Source organism: Urocitellus parryii, chromosome 1 (assembly GCF_045843805.1).
Source record: "Urocitellus parryii isolate mUroPar1 chromosome 1, mUroPar1.hap1, whole genome shotgun sequence".
Taxonomy (NCBI): Eukaryota; Metazoa; Chordata; class Mammalia; order Rodentia; family Sciuridae; genus Urocitellus; species Urocitellus parryii.
The window spans coordinates 36,489,560-36,512,411 of NC_135531.1; the positions used below are offsets into that span (position 1 = coordinate 36,489,560).

Here is a 22,852-nt window from a genome sequence, read left to right on the forward strand (position 1 = left end):
TGCAGAGCGAGAGAGGAGGGAAGCAGGACATGCTATTGACTTAAACCCAGTTTCTACCTTCATGGAGATCTGACATTTCATAAAACACACAAAGTGCTCTAAGGATCCAGATTGTTTCCTACCAGGGAGTGTAGGGAAAAAAAGTCTAGAAGACATTCTAGCCAGGCAGCATTTCTTATCACTGATAATGCTGTAGACCTGTTCACCCTCCATTCCATATCTTCAAAATAAAGTGCAGGCCCTGGAATGTTAACGCCTGATCAGAAATATTTTAAAAATGAAGCTAGGAAAAAACTAGCTTTTGACATAGAATAACAAAGAAAGAAAGAATGGAAGCAAATGGTAGAGAAAATTTGTACAAGAAGTTACTAAGGTATTAAAGGATACATAACATTATTATTCACATAAATAGAAGAAATTTTTACAATTGATGGTTAATAGAGAATTGTTTTGTCATTATTACTATCATTTTTTTAACAATATGGTTTTGAAGCCACCCAATGCAAAATGTATATTTCCCTAAACTTTACTGTTTTGCTGGAAAGATTTACAGACTATGCGGGCTTTCCTACATGTAGATCAAGGACTTTATGTATGTACACTTTTCTTCTTACTAAGTCATGTGTAATCAAGTGTGTATTATCGAGTAAATTTGCTGAGTGCATTTAGATGAATGTTCACAAAGCAGTTTCACATTTACTATAAATCCTGTACAGTACATTAGCATGGGCTAATCATTTTCTTACTGTGTTTTCAGGATAAGACAGCACCTGCCAAATTTTTGAGACAGCTCAGGGCTTAGAGGAAGGCTCATCTAAATAAAGGCCAGCTAAAGTGACATTGCAAGGATTTAATCCTCTGGCTGCCCTGTGACTTAAGGCTGATTTGCAAGATTCTTCTTTCCTGGGGTCCAGCTTATCAGTCTCCAGAGCCCTATGACTTAAGAGCATAGAGAAGCACAAAATGAAGCAGGTCAGAGATAAGCACCAGCAGCAGGGACTTGAGGGCCTTGGAGGGGCTTTTACACACCATTGTGCAAGATTTCCTGGCCATCACCGTAAATAGCAAACAGGAGCCTAGGACGCAGCCACCTACTATAAAACAGCATCCTCCACGTCCAGCCAGAAGTTCCTCAAGTCCCATCTGGGAAGAGTTATGGTAACTGGACGTGTGTCCAGTTGTACAGTAAAGCTTGGAAGTTCACGGCCAGGGAAGGTGGGAAGGGCTGGACAGCCTCTGTCTGCTCTCACTGAGGCTGGGAGGGAAGCTGTTCAGCAAGGAGTTTCTGCCAGCTCCCAGGACAGCTGTGTGGGATACTGAAGTCCTGTGAGCCTCAGTTCTCATTTCCCACCCACTGGGCCTCTGCCGCCTCTGGAACCAGCCTTGCTCCTGGCTGAGATGGAGACGTGAACCCGCGAGGACGATGACCTCAGTGTATGCAAACGGAGGTGGCCTGGTGAACACCCACAGTGCCAGGTGGGAGCGGCGAGACAGCGCGGAGAGCAGTGGTCAGACAGACTGCAACAAGGAGGGTGAGGAGAGACAGCCCCGCCAGCTGACACCTTTCGAGAAGCTGACCCAGGACATGTCCCACGATGAGAAGGTGGTGAGGGAGATCACACTGGGGAAACGGATAGGCTTCTACCGAATCCGAGGGGAAATTGGAAGCGGAAACTTTTCCCAAGTCAAGCTGGGGATTCACTCCTTAACCAAAGGTAGGATCTGACTTCTCAAGTTCTTCCCAAGATATCCTGGGATCTAGTTTGTGGGTGAGGTATGGGGGGAGGCCAGGGGAGCAAAGGAGATTCAGCTGAGCACCTGCTACATGCAAGCCCTGGGCCAGCTCTCCTCGGTGGCTTCTCAGTTGATTCCCACAATAACAACGTGAAGCCAATATTGTAGGTGGACATAATGCCTTTTTTTTTTCATTTATTTATTTTTATGCGGTGCCTAAGGATCGAACCCAGTAACTCACCCATGCGAGGCCAGCACTCTACCACTGAACCACAACCTCAGCCCCAGAAGCCAGTATTTTAATTATTATTTTACATTTAGGGAAACTGAGGTCCAAAAAAGTAAAATGTGGGTTTGGTAGTTCAATCTTAGGAGTATTTTTGCTCCCCAAACTCCCACTACACCATCTGGACAAACTCCCACAAAGGTCGAGGTAAGCCTGCCCTCTGCAATCAGGACCTGGAGAAGGGAACTGGGATGTGGCTTGGTTCCAAGGCATCACATCTCCTGAGTCCACATTCATAACTTCTCTTTATATTTGTGTATCAATAACTATGGCACAGAGTGGCACAGTTGACTTCCCAGATGGCCACTCTCTGGATAGTAGATTCCAGTTTCCCCTCTAACCAGAACCTGCTACTTCCGTTATGTTTGGGGAAAGGGGTTTGATCTCAGTACATTTTCTGCTTCAGTCTATTTTGTATCTGTTCTCAGTGTTGCCTGGTTCCTCAGTCCACACTTGCTTTACTATTGGTCACTCTGGGATTCTGGACTAGCAGTGCCCACCACTCTGGCCTCAAGGAGAAACTGCATGGAGAGCTCAGCACCCTTTTACTGCCCAACCTCCTTGTGGGTATTTCCCCAAGGTACCTCTAACTTAGGTGAAGCCTGATAAGAAAGAAAGAAAGAAATGAAGGGAGGAAGGAAGGAAGAAAGGAAAGAAGGAAGGAAGGAAGGAAGGAAGGAAGGAAGGAAGGAAGGAAGGAAGGAAGGAAGGACTTATAAGCATAATTTACAATGCCTGAAGCCCATGGGCTCTACTCTCTCCCAAGAGTCCCTTACTAATATTTTTTCTCCTTGGACCCAGAATGCTACCATGTCCCAAAGCTCCTCTTTTCTTCTATCACAATTGTCTTTTGCTTTCTTTTTTTTCTCCAGCCTGCAAACTGTGCCCTTCCAATCCCTGTGTTTGGTCTTTGTGAGAAAAAAAGCCTCATTCGCATACACGTATGCATGCATTACCACCTCCAACAGGTACACATGCCAGCGCATACACTCACAAGTCAAGGAGCTTCAAGTCCCCTTCCATGTTGCTCTGAAGCCTGAGTATCTGGGTTCATGTCTTGGCTACTTTACTTACTTATCTGGGTAAATTACAGTACTTCTCTGAGCCTCAGATAACTCATTAATAAAATGTACAAAATAATAGTGCTTACTTTATAGTCCATCAGAAGTATTAATGAGTAAGTGCTCTATAAATGTTAGTTATTGGTATTATTTTGCAGAGTTGGTTAAGCCTTGCCTCACCTTTTTATATAACTAAAGATCAATGGTTCCTTTATCAACAGAAGTTCATTCCCACATATAAACCAAGATCCTTATGTCCTGTTTTCACCTCTGACTACACAGAAAAAACCCAGACCGCACTCAAGAGCTTCAGATTTAATTGGCCTGGGTTGAGGCTATTTTAAAATTTTCCTGGTAATTCTAATTTATTATTTTAAATTTTATTTTAAAATTCTCCTGGTAATTCTAATGGACAGCAGAGCTAAGAAACAGCACCTAAGAGATTTGCATATACTGTAGACAAATGACTTTTTTAAAAAAAAGCGCTTTTTTTTTTGTTGTTGTTGTTACAAATCCAGGTAGCTTGTCTTTTAGACTCAGTTTAGAAGTATTGTCAGGGTTTGATGCTGCATTTACTTTCAAATTTCATTTTCACTTGGGATAATATTCATTTATATAAATGAGATATAGTTCCCACCCTCAAGGATAAGGGGAGAGAAAAAAAAACATATACAAATAAATATAGCACAAGCAAAATTTGAAACTTATATAAGAAAAGTCATGGATTTAAAAGAAAGAGACTCTTCCATCTTGGGCTATTGTAAAAGGCTTTCAGTAGGGATAGCTCCATTTCAAGGAGGAGTAGGATTTTAGATAAGTAGTTATTAGAGGATGGAGGATAACTGGGTAAAATAAAGTAAGTAAAACTATAAATATGGGAAAATGATGTGTGGTACAGTTTCCCTAAACATTAGGAAATGATGGGAGGAAGGACTGGAAGCTATGTTGAGGCTGAATCATGCTGGACTCTGATTTTTGTCTTAAGGATCTGGAATTGCTTTTTTTTTTTTTTTTTTAAGAAATAAAGAATCATCAGGATTTCTGTAGTTAGGACAAGGCTTTTGGAAGAATAATCTTATAACAGTGAGAATGATGTTGGGAAGATAGGGTACAGGAGGCAGGAAGCAATGGTGATAGCTCAGGCAGATTAGAGAAGATCCTGAGCCAGATGGTGGCTGTCAAGATAGAAAGAGCTGTGTGATGCTGAGGAGAAGAATCCACAGGACTGGAGTAATGGTCAGGGTTCTTCAGAACCAATACATGTGTATGTACATATGGATGGATGGATGGGTAGATGGATGGATGAATGGATGGATAGAAAAGAGACTTATTTTAAGGATTTGGCTTACGTTATTATGAAGAATAAGAATGAGAATTCCCAATATCTGCATTCAGGAGCTGGAAACCAAGGAGAGCTAGTGGTGTAGTTCCTGTCCAAAGGCAAGATCCAAGCCAGTGTTGCAGTTGAAATCTGAAGGATGCAAAAAACAATGTCCTAGCATAAGACAGTTGAACAGGGGGAGTTCTCTTACTTGGGCTTTTTTTCTATTCCTATCTTTAACTGATTGGAGGAAGACAGCATTGGGAGGACAATCTGCTAATTCAAATATAAATCTCATCCACAAACACCCTCACAAACACATCTAGAATAATTCTTGACCAAATGTCTGGGCATCATTTGGCCCAGCCAAGTTGACAAATAAAATTAAACATCACAGTTGGTAACTAACTGCATCTGGAACTGAGGATGGAAAGAAGGGAGAAGGCACTAACTTTGCCTTACTTGACGATGTAAACCAAAAGAAGAGCAACGCTAATACAAACAGGGATATGTCAAGGAAGAGCAGAGGTGAGATGGAAAACAGGTCCCAGAGGACCTGTCTACCTGGAAGTCTTATGCTCAGGCAGGGACATGGGCATAAGGTCAGACCATGTTTAAATTGAGGTGCTCATGGAAATAGATGGCAATTACTGGGGAGACAGTAGAAAAGGGTGATGAGCAACTGTTTTATACCAAAATAACTACTGGTTTACATCCTGATTGGCATTTTATATCTATATAAGTTGTGTGTATATGTGTGTGTATGTGTATATATATATTATATATATACACACACACACATATATGTATATATATACATATATTCACACACATAAACACATAAATGTGTGTGTCATATATATGTGTGTATTTTAAATATGTCAATGGAATAATTTAATCTTGCTCCATTAACACAATGATTTTTTTTCCAATACAGGGGATTGAACCCAGTGCTCTATTGGTGAGCTACACCCCCAGCCCTTTTTATTTTTATTTTGAGACAGGGTCTCAATTCAGGCTGCCTTGAATTGCAATCTTCCTGCCTCAGCCTCCAAAGTGGCTAGGGTTGCTGATGTGCACTACTGTGAAAACTACCATAGTGGAAAATACCATAATATAAAAAAAAGAACATTTAAATTTTTAATTGACACATAGTAATGTGTACATATTAATATAATATATACATAGTAATTATACATATTAATGGGGTACAGTGTGACATTTTAACATATCAGATAAGGGTAATTGACATTTCCATCACCTCAGATATTTATCATTTTCTTATGTTAGGAATATTCAAAATTTTCTCTGCTGATTTGAGGGTGTACCTCAATGGTGGAGTGCTTTCCAAACTTGTAAGATGCCCTGTATTCTATTTCTAGCACTTCAATACAAAACAAAAAAATAAAGAAAGAAAAATTCTCTGTGCCATTTTAAAATATTCAATTAATTATTGTCAACCATATTCATCCTGCAGTGCTATAGAACGTTACGTTATTCCTTCTGTACCACCCAACCCTGGGCCCATTTATCAACCTCTCTCCATGGCTCCCTCTCACACCTCCTTCCCAGGCTCTGGTAAACACTTATATATTCTCTGTTTCTTTGAGGTAAGCTTTTTAGCTTTCACATATAAGTGAGACTATATGGTATCTGTCTTTCTGTAATTGACTTATTTCACTCAACATAATGTCTTCCAGTTCCACCATATCATTGTCAATGAAAGAATTTCATTCTTTTTTCTTAATAGCCAAATTGCATTCTATTGTGTGTATGCCACATTTTCTTTATTCATTTGTTTGTTGGTGAACGTGTACATTGATTCCATCTGTATGTTGGCTGTTGTGAGCATAGGTGCAATAAACATACAGGTGCAGATGTTTCTTCAACATACTAACTTCAATTTCTTTTGAACACCATGATTTCTCAAAGCCATTAATTATAGATATTTTTCAATTCAACATATATTAATACTGTCACTTCTAAAGACTACATAGAATTCCATTATACAGCAATAGCATAAATTCTTTAACTTGATCCTAATTGATTAGTGTTTCGATTGTTTCTAAAATCTTGCTGTGATTTATAATGATATAGGGATTATCATCCTATATCTTTGCACACTTGTATGACTTTTCATATTCCTAGAAGTTAGCTCTCTTGGTCAGAAGGCATGCATGGAAAAGTTTTAACGCACAGTGCCTGATTGAAGGGCAGCTTTTGAATCTTTATTTATAAATTAGGAGAGATGTTGCTTTTCAGTGGCCTAGAACAATAATGAAAAACAAAAGAAAAGCCCCAGCAGAAGATAAGGGGCCAGAAATTGAGGCAGGAGATATGGTTAGGAAGGATAAAGGAGAATTTGGATAAAGCCATGCTGTGAGAGGAATTCAGAAGGGAGTGACTGTGCTGAGAGGGTCCCAGAGGCTTCCTGTTGCAAAGGCTACTGGATTGGCCAGCTCTGAGCTGCTGATGGGAGGATTCAGATGTTTTCCAATAGAGAGGAAGCAGGGTGGGACCATGAGAAAAGAATGGGCTTCAGGATCAAAACAATGTGCTACAAATCCTCATTTGGGCATCTGACTTATGTGAATTACTTAACCTTGTTTGTCCTCAGTTCCTCAGCTATACTTTAGAGCTAACGACTCTCAGAATTGTTGGGAAAATTAGAAATACTACATGTGAAATGCAAGGCACATAGTAGTTTACTCAGCACACCATCGCTCTCATGAGTACAGCTTGATTTCTTACTTAAACTTATTTCAAAAGGAAATTTATATCACGACTAGGAAAAACTGACATCACTTGTTCAGAATTTCATGATAAAAATATTATTATGTTTAAATACAATGCAAAGAACTTTAAAAGTTTCTAAGGAAAATTACTGAGTAACAGAAAGTAATTGGAAAAATGACTGCTAACAACCAGTCTGACACTTCCTCTTTGCCTTAATTAGAATTCGGGGGGAACTGAAATGAGAATAGTTTTTTATGCACTGAATAATGATTCAGTGCTATTTAAGGCTGTTTCCATGCCCCCAAATTATTTCATGACTTAGAGTGTTAAAGGTTCCACTTTAGGAAACCCTGACTTCATCCATCCTTCCATGTCTTACACATGAGAAAATGGAGGGCCAGAAGTGGCTGTCCCAAGGTCATGACAGAGACAGGTTTAGAACGGAGCTTTCTTCACACCCCATCAGGCTACTCAGAATTTTAGCATAATATGGAGGAGGCACTTCTCACACTGTGCCCTGGATTAGCTAGCCAAAGCTAGCCAGGTACCGCTGTCTCCTTCATATCTATAAGCACCCTTCCTCCTTTCAGCAATACTCCCCAAGGAGTGTTGCTTTCAAAATGTATGTGGAAAAGTCAAGGAAACAGAAAATAATAAGGGAGCAAAAGGAGTATATAACCATGTTAGTCAGCTTTGTACACCTATGACAAAATGCCTGAGATAATCACTTTTAAGGAAGGAAGTCTTATTTTAGTTCACAGATTCACAAGTTTCAGTCTGTGATGGCTTTGCTGTGCTGTCTTTGGGCCTGTGGTGTAGTAGGACATCACAGTAGAGAACATGCAGCAGAGGAAGCTCTCACCTCATGGCAGCCAGGAAGAATAAAGACAGAGATGGGAAGGGGCCAGCGTCCTAGTATCCAGTTCAAGGACATGCCCCCAATGACCTGACGTCCTTCTACTAGGCCCCACATCTTAAATGTTCCACAACCTCCCAATAACACCATGGGCTGGGATCCAAATTAAAAACATGGATCTTTGGGGGACATTTCATTCCAAAATACATAAGTAACCAGATCTCACAAAATCAGCATGGTTTCTTCTTGCCACCAACTTTCTACCTGTCCTTTTCCTCATTTAGACAATATCTGGGGAAGAACTGCCACTGTCTTTATCTGGCAGAAGGGAGTACAGTATTGAGGGTTTATATTGACTTTGGAGTCAACCAGACCTGGATGGAATTCCAATGATTTTTTTTTTCTCTAGCTATGTGACCCTAAACAAGTTATTTCAATGTTCTGTGCCTCATTTTCTTTATGTATAAAAGAAGGCAAATAGTATAACTAAGAAGAACAAATAAAAAATAAAATAAAATGAGGCAAATATATCAGCTGCATAGGATTGTTGAGAGGACCAAATAGGAAAATATATATATATATCTTGAATATCTGACATGTGCCTAGGCAGAGCACATGGTAAGAATTCATTAAATACTAGCATTAGTCTGCTTTCTAAGAAGTCTAGGCTCTTTAGGCCTGAGTCATACATCATTTGGTTCATGGAACAGTAACCTACTCACTCTCACATGGAAAGGGGTGTAAGGAGTACAGGGGAATTCTCTGGCCCCGGCAGGGAAGTGGGGTTACTCTTTTCATCTCCTTTCTTTCTCTGGGGCTTCTGGTTTTTCATTTCTTCCTCCTGTGAAGATTCTCCCATCTTTCTATTTGTTTGTGAAGAGTGACTTTCTATTCTTATGTATTCAAAGGTACATCATGGCCAAGAATGGCCAATGCCAGTCTCACATCCACTTTACCCCTGGGCTCTATTGCCCACCTGCATCCTACAGGTCCCATTCTATGTCTGTTCACATTTTGAGAGGCTAAGTTTGTTCCCTGGGCAGCTGATGATGGGCTACCTTTGAGTGAAGGCAGCTGCAGTCTTTAGGGCCATGTGCCCACCACTCTTTCAGCGGACCCCAAGGTCCAGAGCAATGTTTCTGAGGAGGGAGAGTTGAGAGGGCAGCAAGTTGATGGACACATCCACCATAGAGCCAGTGACCTGCTAAGCTGAGCCATCTCCATAAGGTTGGAGAGTTCTCATTTTGTAGACAGGCTGTTATGTGAGGAGGACAGAAGGAAAAGGCACAATGATAACAATTGGTATTTACCTAGTGACTCACGTTCCAAGGCTTCTTGTCTGTAATGTTATCAAATTAACTTCATGCTAGTCCCCCTGAGTTTAGAGGACATGGTGTTTCCCTGCCATGCAGGTAGGTAACTGTGTGACCTCCTCGACATGCTCACCCAACCTGCCACAGAGTCCTCCTTTTAAAGGCATCCCTCCTGGTTATGGGATGGTTTGAGTGAAAGAGGACAGGAAAGTAGAGTCGTTTGCACAGACGTGACCCCATACAAAGCCAGCGTGCCCAGAATTGTCATCAAGTTTTCTAGGAAACATGAACAGTCTGGATGAGATAATGGAAGTGATTCCCAGGAAAGTAGAGCATTCAGTGCCAGGAGCAGCTCAAAAACAAAAGACACCAGCTGCTCTGGTTCTCTTGAAAGAAGGCTCCAACATGGGCCTCTGCTAGCTGAGTTTATTTTTATACTACCAGCTTAAATTCCCTTGGGTCCTGCAAGTGGATAGGACAGGCTGAGAGCCATCATGAGCTGCTTTTAGGCTGATGGGCAATTTCTCAAAAGAGATGACGTTCTCGGCTTCTGAATATTTTATGTTCCATCTGTTGCCACCAACAAAGGAAAAGGGGCACAGGTGACTATGCTTTTCTCTGCTGCTACCCTTCCTGACCTCCTACTCCCTTCTACTTTTGTCTCATGTTTCTAGGATCCTTTCTTCTTCTCTTTCAGTTTATTTATTCATTGGCTCATTCACTCCTTTTTTAAGAACAGCCATATATGATAACCATCTCATAAGCACATGCTTTGGTATGGACCTTATAGAGACAAGTAAGAGACACTTCTTGCCTGACAGGAATTCATGGCCATTGGATGGAGACAGGGAAACAACTGATAAGTGCTGTCACAGAGTAAGGCAGCAAAGGTATGCCCACCAGGGCCAGATAGAATCCAGAAGGGGTCTGTTGATCAGGAAAGGCTGGCACCAGGTCTTGAAGTTTGAGGAGACATCGAGGGGAAAGAGAATTCTAGGAAGACAGAGAGGATGTAAAATACATGAGGTACAAACCAGTGCCAGGGAGTATTAGGAGATTAAAAACGAATTAATGAAGCTAGAGCACGGGGCACCCACAGGGTGGTGGGATAGAGTGGGTGATGTAGTCAGGGACTTGACCACAGAGGATCTTCTTGCACATTTAAATTTTGTCATTTAGAATTGGGGAGCAACTGAAGAGCTTTAAACAAGAGATTAATACAAGAGGTTAATTATGATTTGATTTTAGTGAAGAAGGTGAATTGAAGTTGGGGACTGACAAGAGTCCAGAAAGGTAGGAAAAAAAAAATGGGTCCAGATGAACGAAGATGTCCATTGCAACTAGGGAGTGGCATTGAGGATGGAGAGAGGAGGATGCATTTGAAAAAATGTTTTAGAATGTTGAAACCCCTTGGGACCAGTTAGATGAGTAGAGCAGAAAGAAACATGAGGAAGAAGTGTTGACGATGATGTCCATGCTTCCTTTAATAACTTAGCAGTGATGAGTAAATTGTAGGAGAATAAATGGATCTGAGAGTAAAGATTTGGGAGCACTGACTTGGAGGTATATGGAGATCATGACTAAGAAGTAATGATTTGGGATTTAGTAAAATCCAAGCTATAATAAAAATCTTGGGGGTTTAAGTTTACAAGCCCCTTTGTGTCAGATAATGTATCATATGAAACTTAGAGCCTCCCCCACATGCATTAAGAATACCAAACACTTGACGAATATTTGGTGAATTAAGTTCATGACTAATTTTTCATGAAAGCCTGGTTACCTTGGGAAGGACCTAGGAGAGGGAGCAGCACATGGTACCCTGCAATAGATGCTCTGAGCTACCATCTTCAGGAGGACAGGGCTGGAACTAACTCAGTCTGTAGTAAAGCCTAATGAAGAAGTCCCACTGGTTTTAAGAAAGTAATCTCTCCTTTTGAATCTAGTTAGTAAAATAGTAGTTTAAAAATGGTTAGTTGTAACTTTAGGAATTCATTCTAAAAATAAGTCTAATGTTGGAAATATTATAAACCTAAAATGTCCATCATGGTATTATTTATGGTGGTAAGGACTAGAAATAACTTACAGGATCCAATGATACAGGAGATAGTCAAGTAAATTAAACTAGGTGCTGGCACTGGTTCCCAGCCACTAGAAATCACGGTTATGGAGACTGTATCATGGAAGGTGTCTGGGACACAATGGGAGGTGGAAAAAGCAGCAGGCAAGCTTTGCACTGTGATGCTGATACCCTAGATTCTTGCAATAACTAAAGGAAATCATTCACTACATCAATATTTGCTGTGCACTTACTTTTGTTGAAGAAAGACTGTAGGGATCAAAGAAAGAAAAGCAGAGGTCAGCTTGGTGCCTATTGCAAAAACTCAGGCAAGACCCTGGCTTGGACCAGGAGGGGGGCAGTGGAATGCTGAGAAATGGCTGGACTCTGGCCACGTTTAGGAGGTAAAGAAGATAACAGGATCTGCTGACAAATTGAATGTGGAATAGGAAAGAGTCTGGGCAACTACAACAAGAGTTTGCATTTACTAAAACAGAGAGACCATGGGAGGCATCTATGTGGGCAGGCAGAGATCTTGGGTTTGGCATGACTGTCACACACCTATACACTACAGAGCAAATGCTGTTGGTACCTCACCACTTCAGCACATGCAGGCCTGACCTGCTAGGACCTGTTCTACCTATTCATGTCCTCTGGTATATTTTGTATATATACCACTATTCTAGGAACTGGGGTACAGCAATAAACAAAACAGACAGCCATCTCTCTCCTTATGGAACTTGTTATATTCCAGTGATGGAGTCAAACAACAACAAGTGAGTAAAATATTTGTTGTGTTATGTAGTGGTGAGTGGTCAGAAGGAAACTAGAGTGGAAGGGCGGATAGCAGGCATGGAGGGCTACAGTGTTTAGAGAAGTTGGCTGGGGACAGCCTTACCAAGGAGGTCATAGTTGAACTGACAGAAATGGAACAAAGCAAAGAAGCAGAGGGGATGGCAAGATTGAGTGTGCCAAGCTGAGAGTGTGCCTGCATTGCTCTCAGACCAGCGGAGGGGCATCAGGGCAAAGAGTAGCAGGAGCCAGATGGTGCAGGGCCAAGTGTGTCATAATAAGGACTTTGGCCTTTCCTAAGAGGGAAACAGAGCCACTGGGGAGAGCCAGGAGTGACCTGACATGGCTTACGCTTTAACAGGATCACTCTGGGTGCTTTGTTGAAAATAGACTGGAGGGATCAAAGGGAAAAAAAGCAGAGGTCAGCTAAGAGCCTATTACAATAACCCAGACAAAACCCTGGGCGGCTGGGACCAGGAGGGTGGCAGAGGAATGCTGAGAAATGGCTGGACTCTGGCCACATTTAGGAGGTAGAGAGGTAACAGGATCTGCTGACAAACGGGACGTGGAATATGAAAGAATCTGGGCAACTACAATAAAAGTTTGCATTTACCAAAATGGGGAAGACTGTGGGAGGCACAAGTGTGGGCAGGCAGAGATTAAGAGCACAATATTAAACTTGGGTTTGGCACACCTGTCGCACACCTATACACTACAGAGCAAGTGCTGTTGGTGCTTCACCATTTCAGCACATGCAGGCCTAATCTTCAGCTGCCAGTCTCTCCATCTCTTTCCCACTGGTTTTCTCTAGCTGCAGAACCTGCTCTACCTGTTCATGTCCACTGCTATATTGTGTGTATATACCACCTGTTGTTTATTCTACTATTGATGATGTGAATAGTGTCAAGTGTTTGGGCTATTATGAATAATGGTGGTCTTCATCTGTTTTGTCTTCCTCTAACAGAATAATTCAGGCTAATTTATAAAGAACAGAAAATTAGCCAGGCACAGTGGGGGCACATCTGTAATCTCGGCGGCTTGGGAGGCTAAGGCAGAAGGATCACAAGTTCAAAGCCAGCCTTAGCAACAGTGAGGTGCTAAACAACTCAGTGAGACCCTGTCTCTAAATAAAATACAAAATGGGGGCTGGGGATGTGGCTCAGTGGTTGAGTGACCCTGAGTTTAATGCCACATTCAAAAAAAAAAAAAGAAAAACCAGAAAATTATTTTTCACAGCTCTGGAGGCTGGAAAGTCCAAGATCAAGGTCTGATATCTGGTGAGGTCTTTCTTAATATGTCTATGGTGGAAGGTAGAAAAGGGCAAGAGAGAGAAAATCCACTCCTGCAAGATCTTTTTGTAGTGGCATTAATTCACTTACAAGGGTACAAACCTGGTGACCTAAACACCTCCCCCAAAGGCCCCGGCTCCCAACACTGTTGCAAGAAGATTGGGTTTCCAACACATGAATTTTAGGAGACCACATTCAGACCATAAAAATTGTTATGAACATTCTAGCATAAGTCTTTTGGTGTTTCTATTGGGAAGAATTTTTTTTTTAAGATGAGGGAAAGCATTCATGTGCTAATGAAGTAATGGAATAGAAAGAGGAACGCTGATCATGCAAGAGAGAATGAAAAAATTGTGAAGGATTGATCTTGAGTAGTTAGAAGATGGAATGCATGCAGCATGTAAAAGAGTCTCAGCTGAGCCTTAGATGGGAGCAGGAACCATTTATCCAAGGTAACAGGAAGACAAAGTCTGTGGGCACAGAGTCAGGTTGGTGGGAAGACATGGTGAGAAGAACTTGAGAAAATTTTTTTCGGTTGCTTTTTAAACTCAAAGTAAGAAGCAAGGTCCTTGGCTGTAAGTGAGGGGCAGGAGAAGGTATTAGAAAGTTGATGGGAGACAAAGCCATCAAGGAGGCATTTGGAAGTGTGGAAAGGTTTTTGGACTAGGGACATACAGTACATCTGCCCAGAGGTGAGTGATCATTCACGCAAAGTGAGACACGTGGTCATATTCAGCTGCATGGGTGCCAACAGTGAGCAGGTGGGAAGCTGGATTTAACCAGGCTTGTTGTTTAGCTGAGTAACCCCAACAAGGTGAGAGGAGGCAGGGGAATTGAAGGAATGTGCAGAACTGTGATGACAGAAATTAAGATCCGCTCACTCCTCCAATGAATGCCACCATCCTTGGAGTTGCTCAACCTAGAAATCTTGAACTCTTCTTTGGCCCCCAACAGCCAAACACCGGGTCCTAATGATATTGTCTCCTAAATATCTCATCTTTGCCTAGTTGGATGAAACCACTGTAACTCATCTTCTTCATCCACACTTACGTCACTCCCCCCACTGCAGCCAGAAGGGATCTTTTAGAAAAGGTCAGCCTGCTTATATTAGCCCTGTATTATGGTTTGGATGTAAGGTGTTCCCCAAAGGCTGAGAGACAATGCAAGAAGGTTCAGAGGAGAAATGATTGGGTTGTGAGAGTCTTAACCCAGTCAGTGAATTAATGTCCTGATAGGGATTAACTGAGTGGTAACTGTAGGCTGGTAGGGTGTGGCTGGAGGAAGTGGCATTGGGGGGCGTGGCGTGGGGGTATGTATTTTGTATCTAACCAATGGAGTCTCTCTCTGCTTCCTGATCATCTTGTGAGCTGCTTCCCTCTGCCACACTCTTCCACTATGATGTTCCTCCTCACCTCAGTCCCTGAGAAATGGAGCTGGCTGTCCATGGACTGAGACCCCTGAAACTGTGAGCCCTCAAACTTTCCCTCCTCTAAAATTGTTCTTGTCAGATCTTTTAATCACAGCAGCAAAAAAGTTGACTAAAACACCTGGCTTACAACCTTCTAGTAGTGATCCCTCACTGTCCTCAAGTGAGGTCTGAATGTGACCCCCCCAAGACCTTGGTCCTGGCCAATCTCCAGCATCAGCTTGGCTTATATTTTCCTTCATCTCCCATATACCCCAGAGGTGCCCAAGATGGTTCACTGGGATGAGGGAGGGAAACTAGTACTTCCAGTTTTATTTATTTGTAATTGTATCATTTTTAGTTCAGTGATTATGCATATTTAAAGTGTATGTTAGTAGTACATGCTTACAATTTATTGATAAATATACACATATTAGGGTAGTGTTTAGAAATGTCTTACAAAAATTTTTTTTTAAAACAACTTGCGATGCTTCTGCCTCAGCCTCCTGAGTCACTGGGATTACAGGTGTGCACCACCATGCCTAGCTACATAGCACACTTTCTAGGTTCTAATATCTGTTCCTACCCCTAATCCCTTGTTCTATGTACATCTTTTGCTTGGTCCAATCTAGGCTTGAAAATTTGAATTTGTTGTGGATACTTATTCATTGGAAGCTTTTGCATAAAATTTCAGATGTCCAGGTTCTCTCTAAACAATAAAAATTGGAAGATTTCACAGTACCAGGTCTACATTCCCAACAGTAACCATCATCTGGACTTGAGTAGCAGCTGTCCCTTCATATCAGGTCAGGTGCACCTCAGGACCCTCAAGTTTCCACTAACTCCCTGCTGCTTAAATGAGCCCGCTCTGCTCTTACCACCTGGCCTCTGGACTTTTTGACTTTGCAAGTGTGGTTTAAATAACGTGTTGCCCACTAGGTGGGACCTGTGTCAGTCACCTCATAAGATGTGAGAAAGGAGAGTTGACTTTTGAAATCTGTCTACTTCCTTCCCTGTTTCCTGCCACTATCAAGAGGGTCCTCAGGACTGTGATAACCATGTTGTGAACAACTACCCTGCTCCCAGGCCAGCTGCTGCTCTACATACCTCCCACACTGTAGCCAGCCCGCTCTTTTAAAAATGGCTGTCAGATCACAACACTCTCCCTTCAAACCTTAGGTTTCCATTACCATAAAGATAAAGGCAGCATTTCCTGAAGCTGGTTGTCTGACTCTGCCTATGTTTCTTAGCATAGCAGGCTTCTCTCAGGTCCTCAAGCACAAATGCTACATCTCACCCAGGCTGTCACTCATGCCATCTCCCCAGGCTTCTCCCCTCACCACTTGATCACAGCTTTGGTGTCCTTACTTAAGGAGGCCTTTCCATTCTTTATCCATATGCCTTCCTAGCATCTATCACACGCATCATAAGGATTTTTTTTTAAAAGTCTTTCTCTCCCACTGGATGGTAAGAACAATGTGTGTCTTCCCAGTGCATGTGCTTGGTGCATAGTACCTGCTGACTGAATGTGTGTTCAAAGAGTAGATTTGGAAATCTAGTTCTTCGTGGAGTGGCAGTTTTTACCACTGAGCAACAATTTGGAATACCAGGACTTTGAAATAGGCAGTTATGCCATAAGGCACGGATATAAGGTAATTTAATGTGAAGGGAAGTGATCAAGGTGCCTCAGGAGCAGAATTTTAGGAAGCATCGACTCTCATAACACCCCTCTGCCTCACTCTTGCCTTGACCCATGGGGTGACTGGGTAGGGAGGGGGGGGCTTTGCTAAGAGCCATGAAAATCAAAGGGAGAGGGAGAGGAAGGGAAGGGAAAGAAAACACTAGGATTGTGTTAAAGGCAGGCCTGACACCCGTTGCCAACTGAACCGTGAACATCTACAACTGCACAGTTGCTCCATGAAGTGAGGAAGCAACAAGCTGTAACAAAGTCTGAGTCAACAATGGGGAAAACCAAGGAGGGCACATTCTCCAGGGAGTATATGAAATTGAAGGATGGAATTCATTATTCTAGTTCTTATAAAAACAGTTCATCCAACAGGCTATACCAGATGAGAAACTTGTGGTTCAGGGAAACAACTGAAGGGAATCTTAACCCTCAGGACTGAAAAGCAGAACAGATATGCCCAAGGAGGAAGAATGCCCCAAGGATTGACACTGGGAGATCTGTTTCCTGGGGCTGATTGCCAGCCCCAATGACCTAAGCCCTGGGTGCTATGCTCCTTTATCATTTGCCTCCTTACTGAACAGTATTACCTCTACCAAGAAAGTGCTGGCCACATCAGACACTAGCCTCTTTCAATTCCAGAAGCGCAAATGGACCTTTTTGGGGGGTATAGGGAATCAAACCCAGGGTCTTGCTCATGCAAGGCCAGTGCTGTACTCCTGAGCCACATCCCAGGCCCTTGGATGGACCTTCTTTAATATACTGATAACACTCCTATTTTGAATTAGTAGCATCTATCTTCATGCTGACAACCACTGTGCCAAAGTTTTTTACAGCAGTCGGTTTGGAAATAGTCACAGGTACTCTGTGCTCTTGTTCCATTTACTTGCCTGATCACTTTTTTTCTTATCTAATAAAAAGTATGGTCCAGTTTGAACCAAAATATGAATGTTTTTATCATGGAAAATTCATCCTTTTTTTAACAGTAACCATTTTCATTACACAATCTATATTTATTATAGAGAAATTAGAAAATACCAATCAGCGAAAACAAATTTTAAAGAAAACCATTTATGCTTCCCCAACTAGAAAGTACCTCTTTTAAATAAATATTTTAATGAATATTCTGCTATATTTTTCTATGTAAACATATATTTGTATTTTTCCTCTCTTGTATAGGTAACCTCCTTTCATATCAATAAAAATAAACATCATAAAAAAGATCAACCATTGTGTGCTATTATAAATGTAAATGAACTACACATTAACATCTCTTTCTAGCTTCTTCTTTTGTTTGTTGGTTTGGATTATACTCAGGGTTGCTTAACCATTGAGTCCCATACCCAGCCCTTTTTATTTTATTTTATGTTTTGTATATATATATTTTTAACATTGTACCAGGGATCGAACCCAGTGCCTCATGCATGCTAGGCAAGCGCTCTACCACTGAGCCACAACCATGGCCCCTTTAGCATCTCTTTTTAAATTGTATTTTTATTGGCACATTACAATTATACATAATACTGTGACTCATTGTTACATGTTAGCATATGCACACAACATAATTTGGTCAATTTCACTATCTCTTGCTGGAAACTGTTCTATTCTCAGTATCACAGAAATCTTCTTATGCATACATCTTTGTATGTGCATCAGATTATTTCTTTGATTAATTGATAAAAGTGAAATGACTGGGTCAAAGTGTGTAACTATTTTTAAGTGTTTCAATAAAAATACCAAACTGCAACCCAGAACCATCTTACCAATTAATACCCCACCAGCCAATTTCCTCTTGCCTTTACCAACCCTCAGCAAACACTGAGCACTGCTTCTGACACATACCAGTCTCTGACAAGGTCAAATTAAATATAGTTCACACAGGGAGAAGCAGAAAGATGGGGATTCAACATTATAGGCCAGTGTAGAGTATACTAGAGCTCTGAGTACCCAGAACCCAGATATCATGGTCATCCTAGGATGAGTGTCATAGAAGACTCCCTGGAACGGGTTCATTCTGAAAGTTGCCTTTAAAAGACCATCTGAAACTAACTGAGTAAAGAGCAGAGAGGGAAGAAGTGACAGAGAGAATGATCCAGGTAGAGGACAGGCCCCAGGCATAACTCTGTAATTGTTGGAATAAAGGTTATAAGGGAAGTTGGGGGTGATGGACAGAACTGTGGACAATGAGGCTGAAGAGATATGCTGGTCCCATCAAGAAGGGCTCTCTGAGCTAAACAAGGGTGATTTTACTTTATTTATAAAAGCCAAATAAAAAAATCACAACTGAAAATTCCCCTGGGAACCAGTGGTTGTCACTAAAACCTGTGTGGGGAAGACTCACACAGATCTAAGTGGAGCACTGATTCAACTCCAGAATTGCTTTGTTGCTTTGTCTTTCTCATCAATGAGCTCTGTGGACTTGAGAACTACCACTCAACCTCTTTGTCTAGTAAAATAAAGGAGCCCATCTTGGATTCTTCCAGTTACAAATACCTATTTCTCCTGTCATATCCTTTGGCTTTTTTTTTTTTTTTTTTTTCCCAGAGAAGGTGGCCATTAAGATCCTGGACAAGACCAAGTTGGACCAGAAAACTCAAAGGCTACTCTCCCGTGAAATCTCCAGCATGGAAAAACTGCACCATCCCAACATTATCCGCCTCTATGAAGTCGTGGAGACCCTATCCAAGCTCCACTTGGTGATGGAGTATGCAGGGGGCGGGGAACTCTTTGGGAAAATCAGCACTGAAGGGAAGCTCTCTGAACCAGAAAGCAAACTCATCTTCTCCCAGATTGTGTCTGCCGTGAAGCACATGGTGAGCAGGGGCAAGGACAGAGTCTTGTCCCCATTTCCACCAGCATTGGAAACGTGGGACTTTAGTTTACCATCACTTAAGCATCCTGCAGGGCTGTGAGAGTTCTGTGAGAGTCAGAAGTCTGGCTGGGATTATGCTTCTTGTAACATCCAGGTCTGCATTTACATGACAGCCTCCTGGCTTCTCCCAGAGTTGGCAGGAGTCAATCAGCATAGCTGAATGAACACCATTCCCTCACGGGCCATTACCATTTCTTAACCTCATGTTCTACTACCAGCATAGCTGGCTCCTCACTGCTTCTTGGTCTTCAACCCTCACCCTGTCTAGGATGCCTTTTTCCCACTTCTCATGTCTCACATTCCAAATCCTATCCACACTTCACAACCAGCTCAGTTCTCTCTCTGAAACTAGCTTCATCAATCTCATGTCAATTCACACTGAACTTTCTTGCCTTCAATGAGCACCTAGTTCTTACTGCCTCTGTGTCCCAGCACATTCTCATGTCATTCTTATTTTATTCTCTGATTATTTATTTAGATAAATCTGGACTCCCCCTAGTTTAGATAAATCTGCACTCTCCCAGTTCCTCCGAGAGTTATTTCTTTGTGCTCTATTATTCACAATATTGCTGGGCACATGGGAGGAACTCGACTTGCACTCCTACTACTAAATCTGGTGGGAAAGCAGAAGGGAATCCAGCAGCGGAAGGTCAGACATGAGTCCAGAAGCCCTATACCTTGCTGTTTCTCCCAGAAATCTGGTCTCTAAAGAGTAAGGGTGAATCAAAGACATAGATAAATAAAATCAAAGATTTTATTGAGTTTGTTTATGTGCAAGGACCATACTGAACACAGTTGATATGGCATTTTATACTGTTCTCACACCAGCCTTATGAGGTGGTTATCAGTATAGCATTTTACAAAGAAGGAAATTAACATTCATATCAAGTAGCTGATACAGTTTAACCTAGAACTGATCAGACTGTCAGCCTCAAAAATCTGGATTTTTACCCCTAGAGTTATGTTGGGAAAAGTAACATTAAACCACTTCCCAAGAGCCCTCGGGATTAAACAGGTCAAGGGTTTTGAGAAGATTTTTGGCCTGGATCCAGAGTGTAAGGGTAGAAAGGGGTTCACACTCACAACCCATAGTGGGATCTGTTGCTACAAACACCAAATGCAGCCTCCTTCCTTCTACTGAATTGTGTAGAAATAAAAGAGTCTCCCCAAAGAGCATGGTCAGGAAGTTGGAGACCCCAGTCAAAAGATCTCTCCATCAGAAAAACCCAGACAAGACTAAAAAACTAAGGAGGACTCATGTTTTAGAGTGTGTAGTTTTGTAAGATCTGGGTTTTATTTCTGGGATAGATTCCCGAGTCCAAATGAGTGGAACAGACTCCAACCCCTGCTCCATGAAAGAATGGAACCTTTGGTCTATTTGGGAGGTGTGGGTGTTACATTGTTCCCGAGTCCAAATGAGTGGAACAGACTCCAACCCCTGCTCCATGAAAGAATGGAACCTTTGGTCTATTTGGGAGGTGTGGGTGTTACATTGGTCTAAAGGTTACGACAGAGTACTAACATGACTTAAGTTGATCTCCCTTGATTTTCTGTTATTACACCACCATCACCTCACTGTTTCAAATTAACAGACATCTTTTTATTTTCGTATTTTACTTTGAAACTTACTTTCCTTCTCTGCATTTCTCCTCCCACAGCATGAAAACCAAATTATTCACAGGGATCTGAAAGCAGAGAATGTATTCTATACCAGTAACACATGTGTGAAGGTGGGTGATTTTGGATTCAGCACAGTAAGTAGAAAAGGTGAAATGCTCAACACCTTCTGTGGATCTCCTCCCTATGCTGCTCCTGAGCTTTTCCGGGATGAGCACTACATCGGTGTTTACGTGGATATCTGGGCCTTGGGGGTGCTTTTGTATTTCATGGTGACAGGCACAATGCCATTTCGGGCAGAGACGGTGGCCAAACTGAAGAAGAGCATCCTCGAGGGCACCTACAGCGTGCCCTCACATGTGTCAGAGCCCTGCCACCGGCTCATCCGAGGAGTTCTTCAGCCTGTACCCTCGGAGAGGTATGGGATCAACCACATCATGAACAATGAGTGGATGCAAGGGGTTCCATGCCCCACGCCTTTGGAACCTTTCCAACTGGATCCTAAACACTTGTCAGAAACCAAAACCCTCAAAGAAGAAGAAAACGAGGTGAAAAGCACTTTAGAACATTTGGGTATCACAGAAGAGCATATTCGAAACAACCAAGGAAGAGATGCTCGAAGCGCCATCACAGGGGTCTATAGAATCATTTTACATAGAGTGCAAAGGAAAAAGGCTTTGGAAAGTGTTCCAATAATCATACTACCAGACTCTAAAGAAAGAGACCTTAAAAAAGGGTCCCGTGTCTACAGAGGCATAAGACACACATCCAAATTTTGTTCAATTTTATAAATTACACCAGACTGCTGGGAATTAACGAAGATCATTGTTGCTGCTTTTAAATTTTTTTCACGGACAACTTGTGTGGAGACATTTTTGTAATTTTTAAATAAATTTAAATTTGAGGTATGCACTTTTTTCTCCTAAAAGTCTATTAGCCCAGATTCTGGATTGAGTTGGGGGTCTTGTCTTATTCTCAAACTCTTCATTTAATCAAGAAATATTTATTCAGTGCTCATTTTGTGCCAGGCACCATTTAAGTTGCTGATGAAATAGCAAAGAATAAGACAGACCAGCATATTCTAATATAGGACAAAGGCACTAACAACTTTGTTTTTCAAAAAGAAAAATATCAAATAGTGATAGATGCTGTGCTGAGAATTCAAACAGGGTGATCTCATAATGGAAGCTTGCTACTTTGGATTAGGTCTTTAGGAAGGCCACTCTTGAGTACGTGACAGTGTGAAAGCTGAGGAAAATCATGACTCTTGGAAAAATGCCAAAAGCATTAGGTTTTACACTAGGTTCCCCTAAAACAAACCTAACCCCAAAGGCTTCTATATAATTTATTTGAGAAGTGATCCCAGAGCACCAGAGTGAGGAACAGGTGAAAGAGGTATAGCCAATATGAAGACACATTATCAAGTTGGCCAGTGGTACACGTTCAGTCCTGCAGGATCCTCGGGTGTCTGCCCAGGGTATGAAAGGGGAAAGAGCTTATCCATTGACTCCTGTCCACCACTGTTCAGGGTGTATGGTGTCATCTGCTTTGCATTTCATACTGCTGTGTGAGTGCCAAGTGTGTTCCTTGTGGCTCCCATGCCTTGATGTTAGAGAAGCCGTGAGTTACACATCATTGGCCTGAAACAAGGGAGAGCTACATAGGACCTGCATGAGTCTGTCTATACCTGCACAGCAATGGTCACTGTCTGGTCTAGTGGCTGGAGGAAACATGGTGGGAAAAACCTGAAGTGGCTCACAGAAGTTGACACAACTCACCCCCACTCCATGTCTCACCCTGATCACCCTCTTTTACATGTTCTTCAAAGGG

The 22,852-nt window shown here is 41.9% G+C and overlaps 1 protein-coding gene across 1 annotated transcript; it reads left to right on the plus strand.

Annotated features, from left to right (window-relative positions):
- Positions 1 to 1,294: 1,294 nt before the first annotated feature.
- Positions 1,295 to 21,885, plus strand: Nim1k (NIM1 serine/threonine protein kinase). The gene is made up of 3 exons (XM_026393625.2): positions 1,295 to 1,715; positions 19,078 to 19,346; positions 21,064 to 21,885. The coding sequence occupies exons 1-3, from the start codon at positions 1,424 to 1,426 to the stop codon at positions 21,811 to 21,813; spliced, it is 1,311 nt and encodes a 436-aa protein (XP_026249410.2). The 5' UTR covers positions 1,295 to 1,423; the 3' UTR covers positions 21,814 to 21,885.
- Positions 21,886 to 22,852: the final 967 nt, after the last annotated feature.

Bases quoted from the DNA above. Each gene is read 5' to 3' on its own strand.
- Nim1k (XM_026393625.2), top strand. From the start codon at position 1,424: ATGACCTCAGTGTATGCAAACGGAGGTGGCCTGGTGAACACCCACAGT. The intron at 1,716-19,077 runs GTAGGATCTGAC...TTTTTTTCCCAG, and splicing joins GATTCACTCCTTAACCAAAG to AGAAGGTGGCCATTAAGATC. The intron at 19,347-21,063 runs GTGAGCAGGGGC...CTCCTCCCACAG, and splicing joins TGTCTGCCGTGAAGCACATG to CATGAAAACCAAATTATTCA.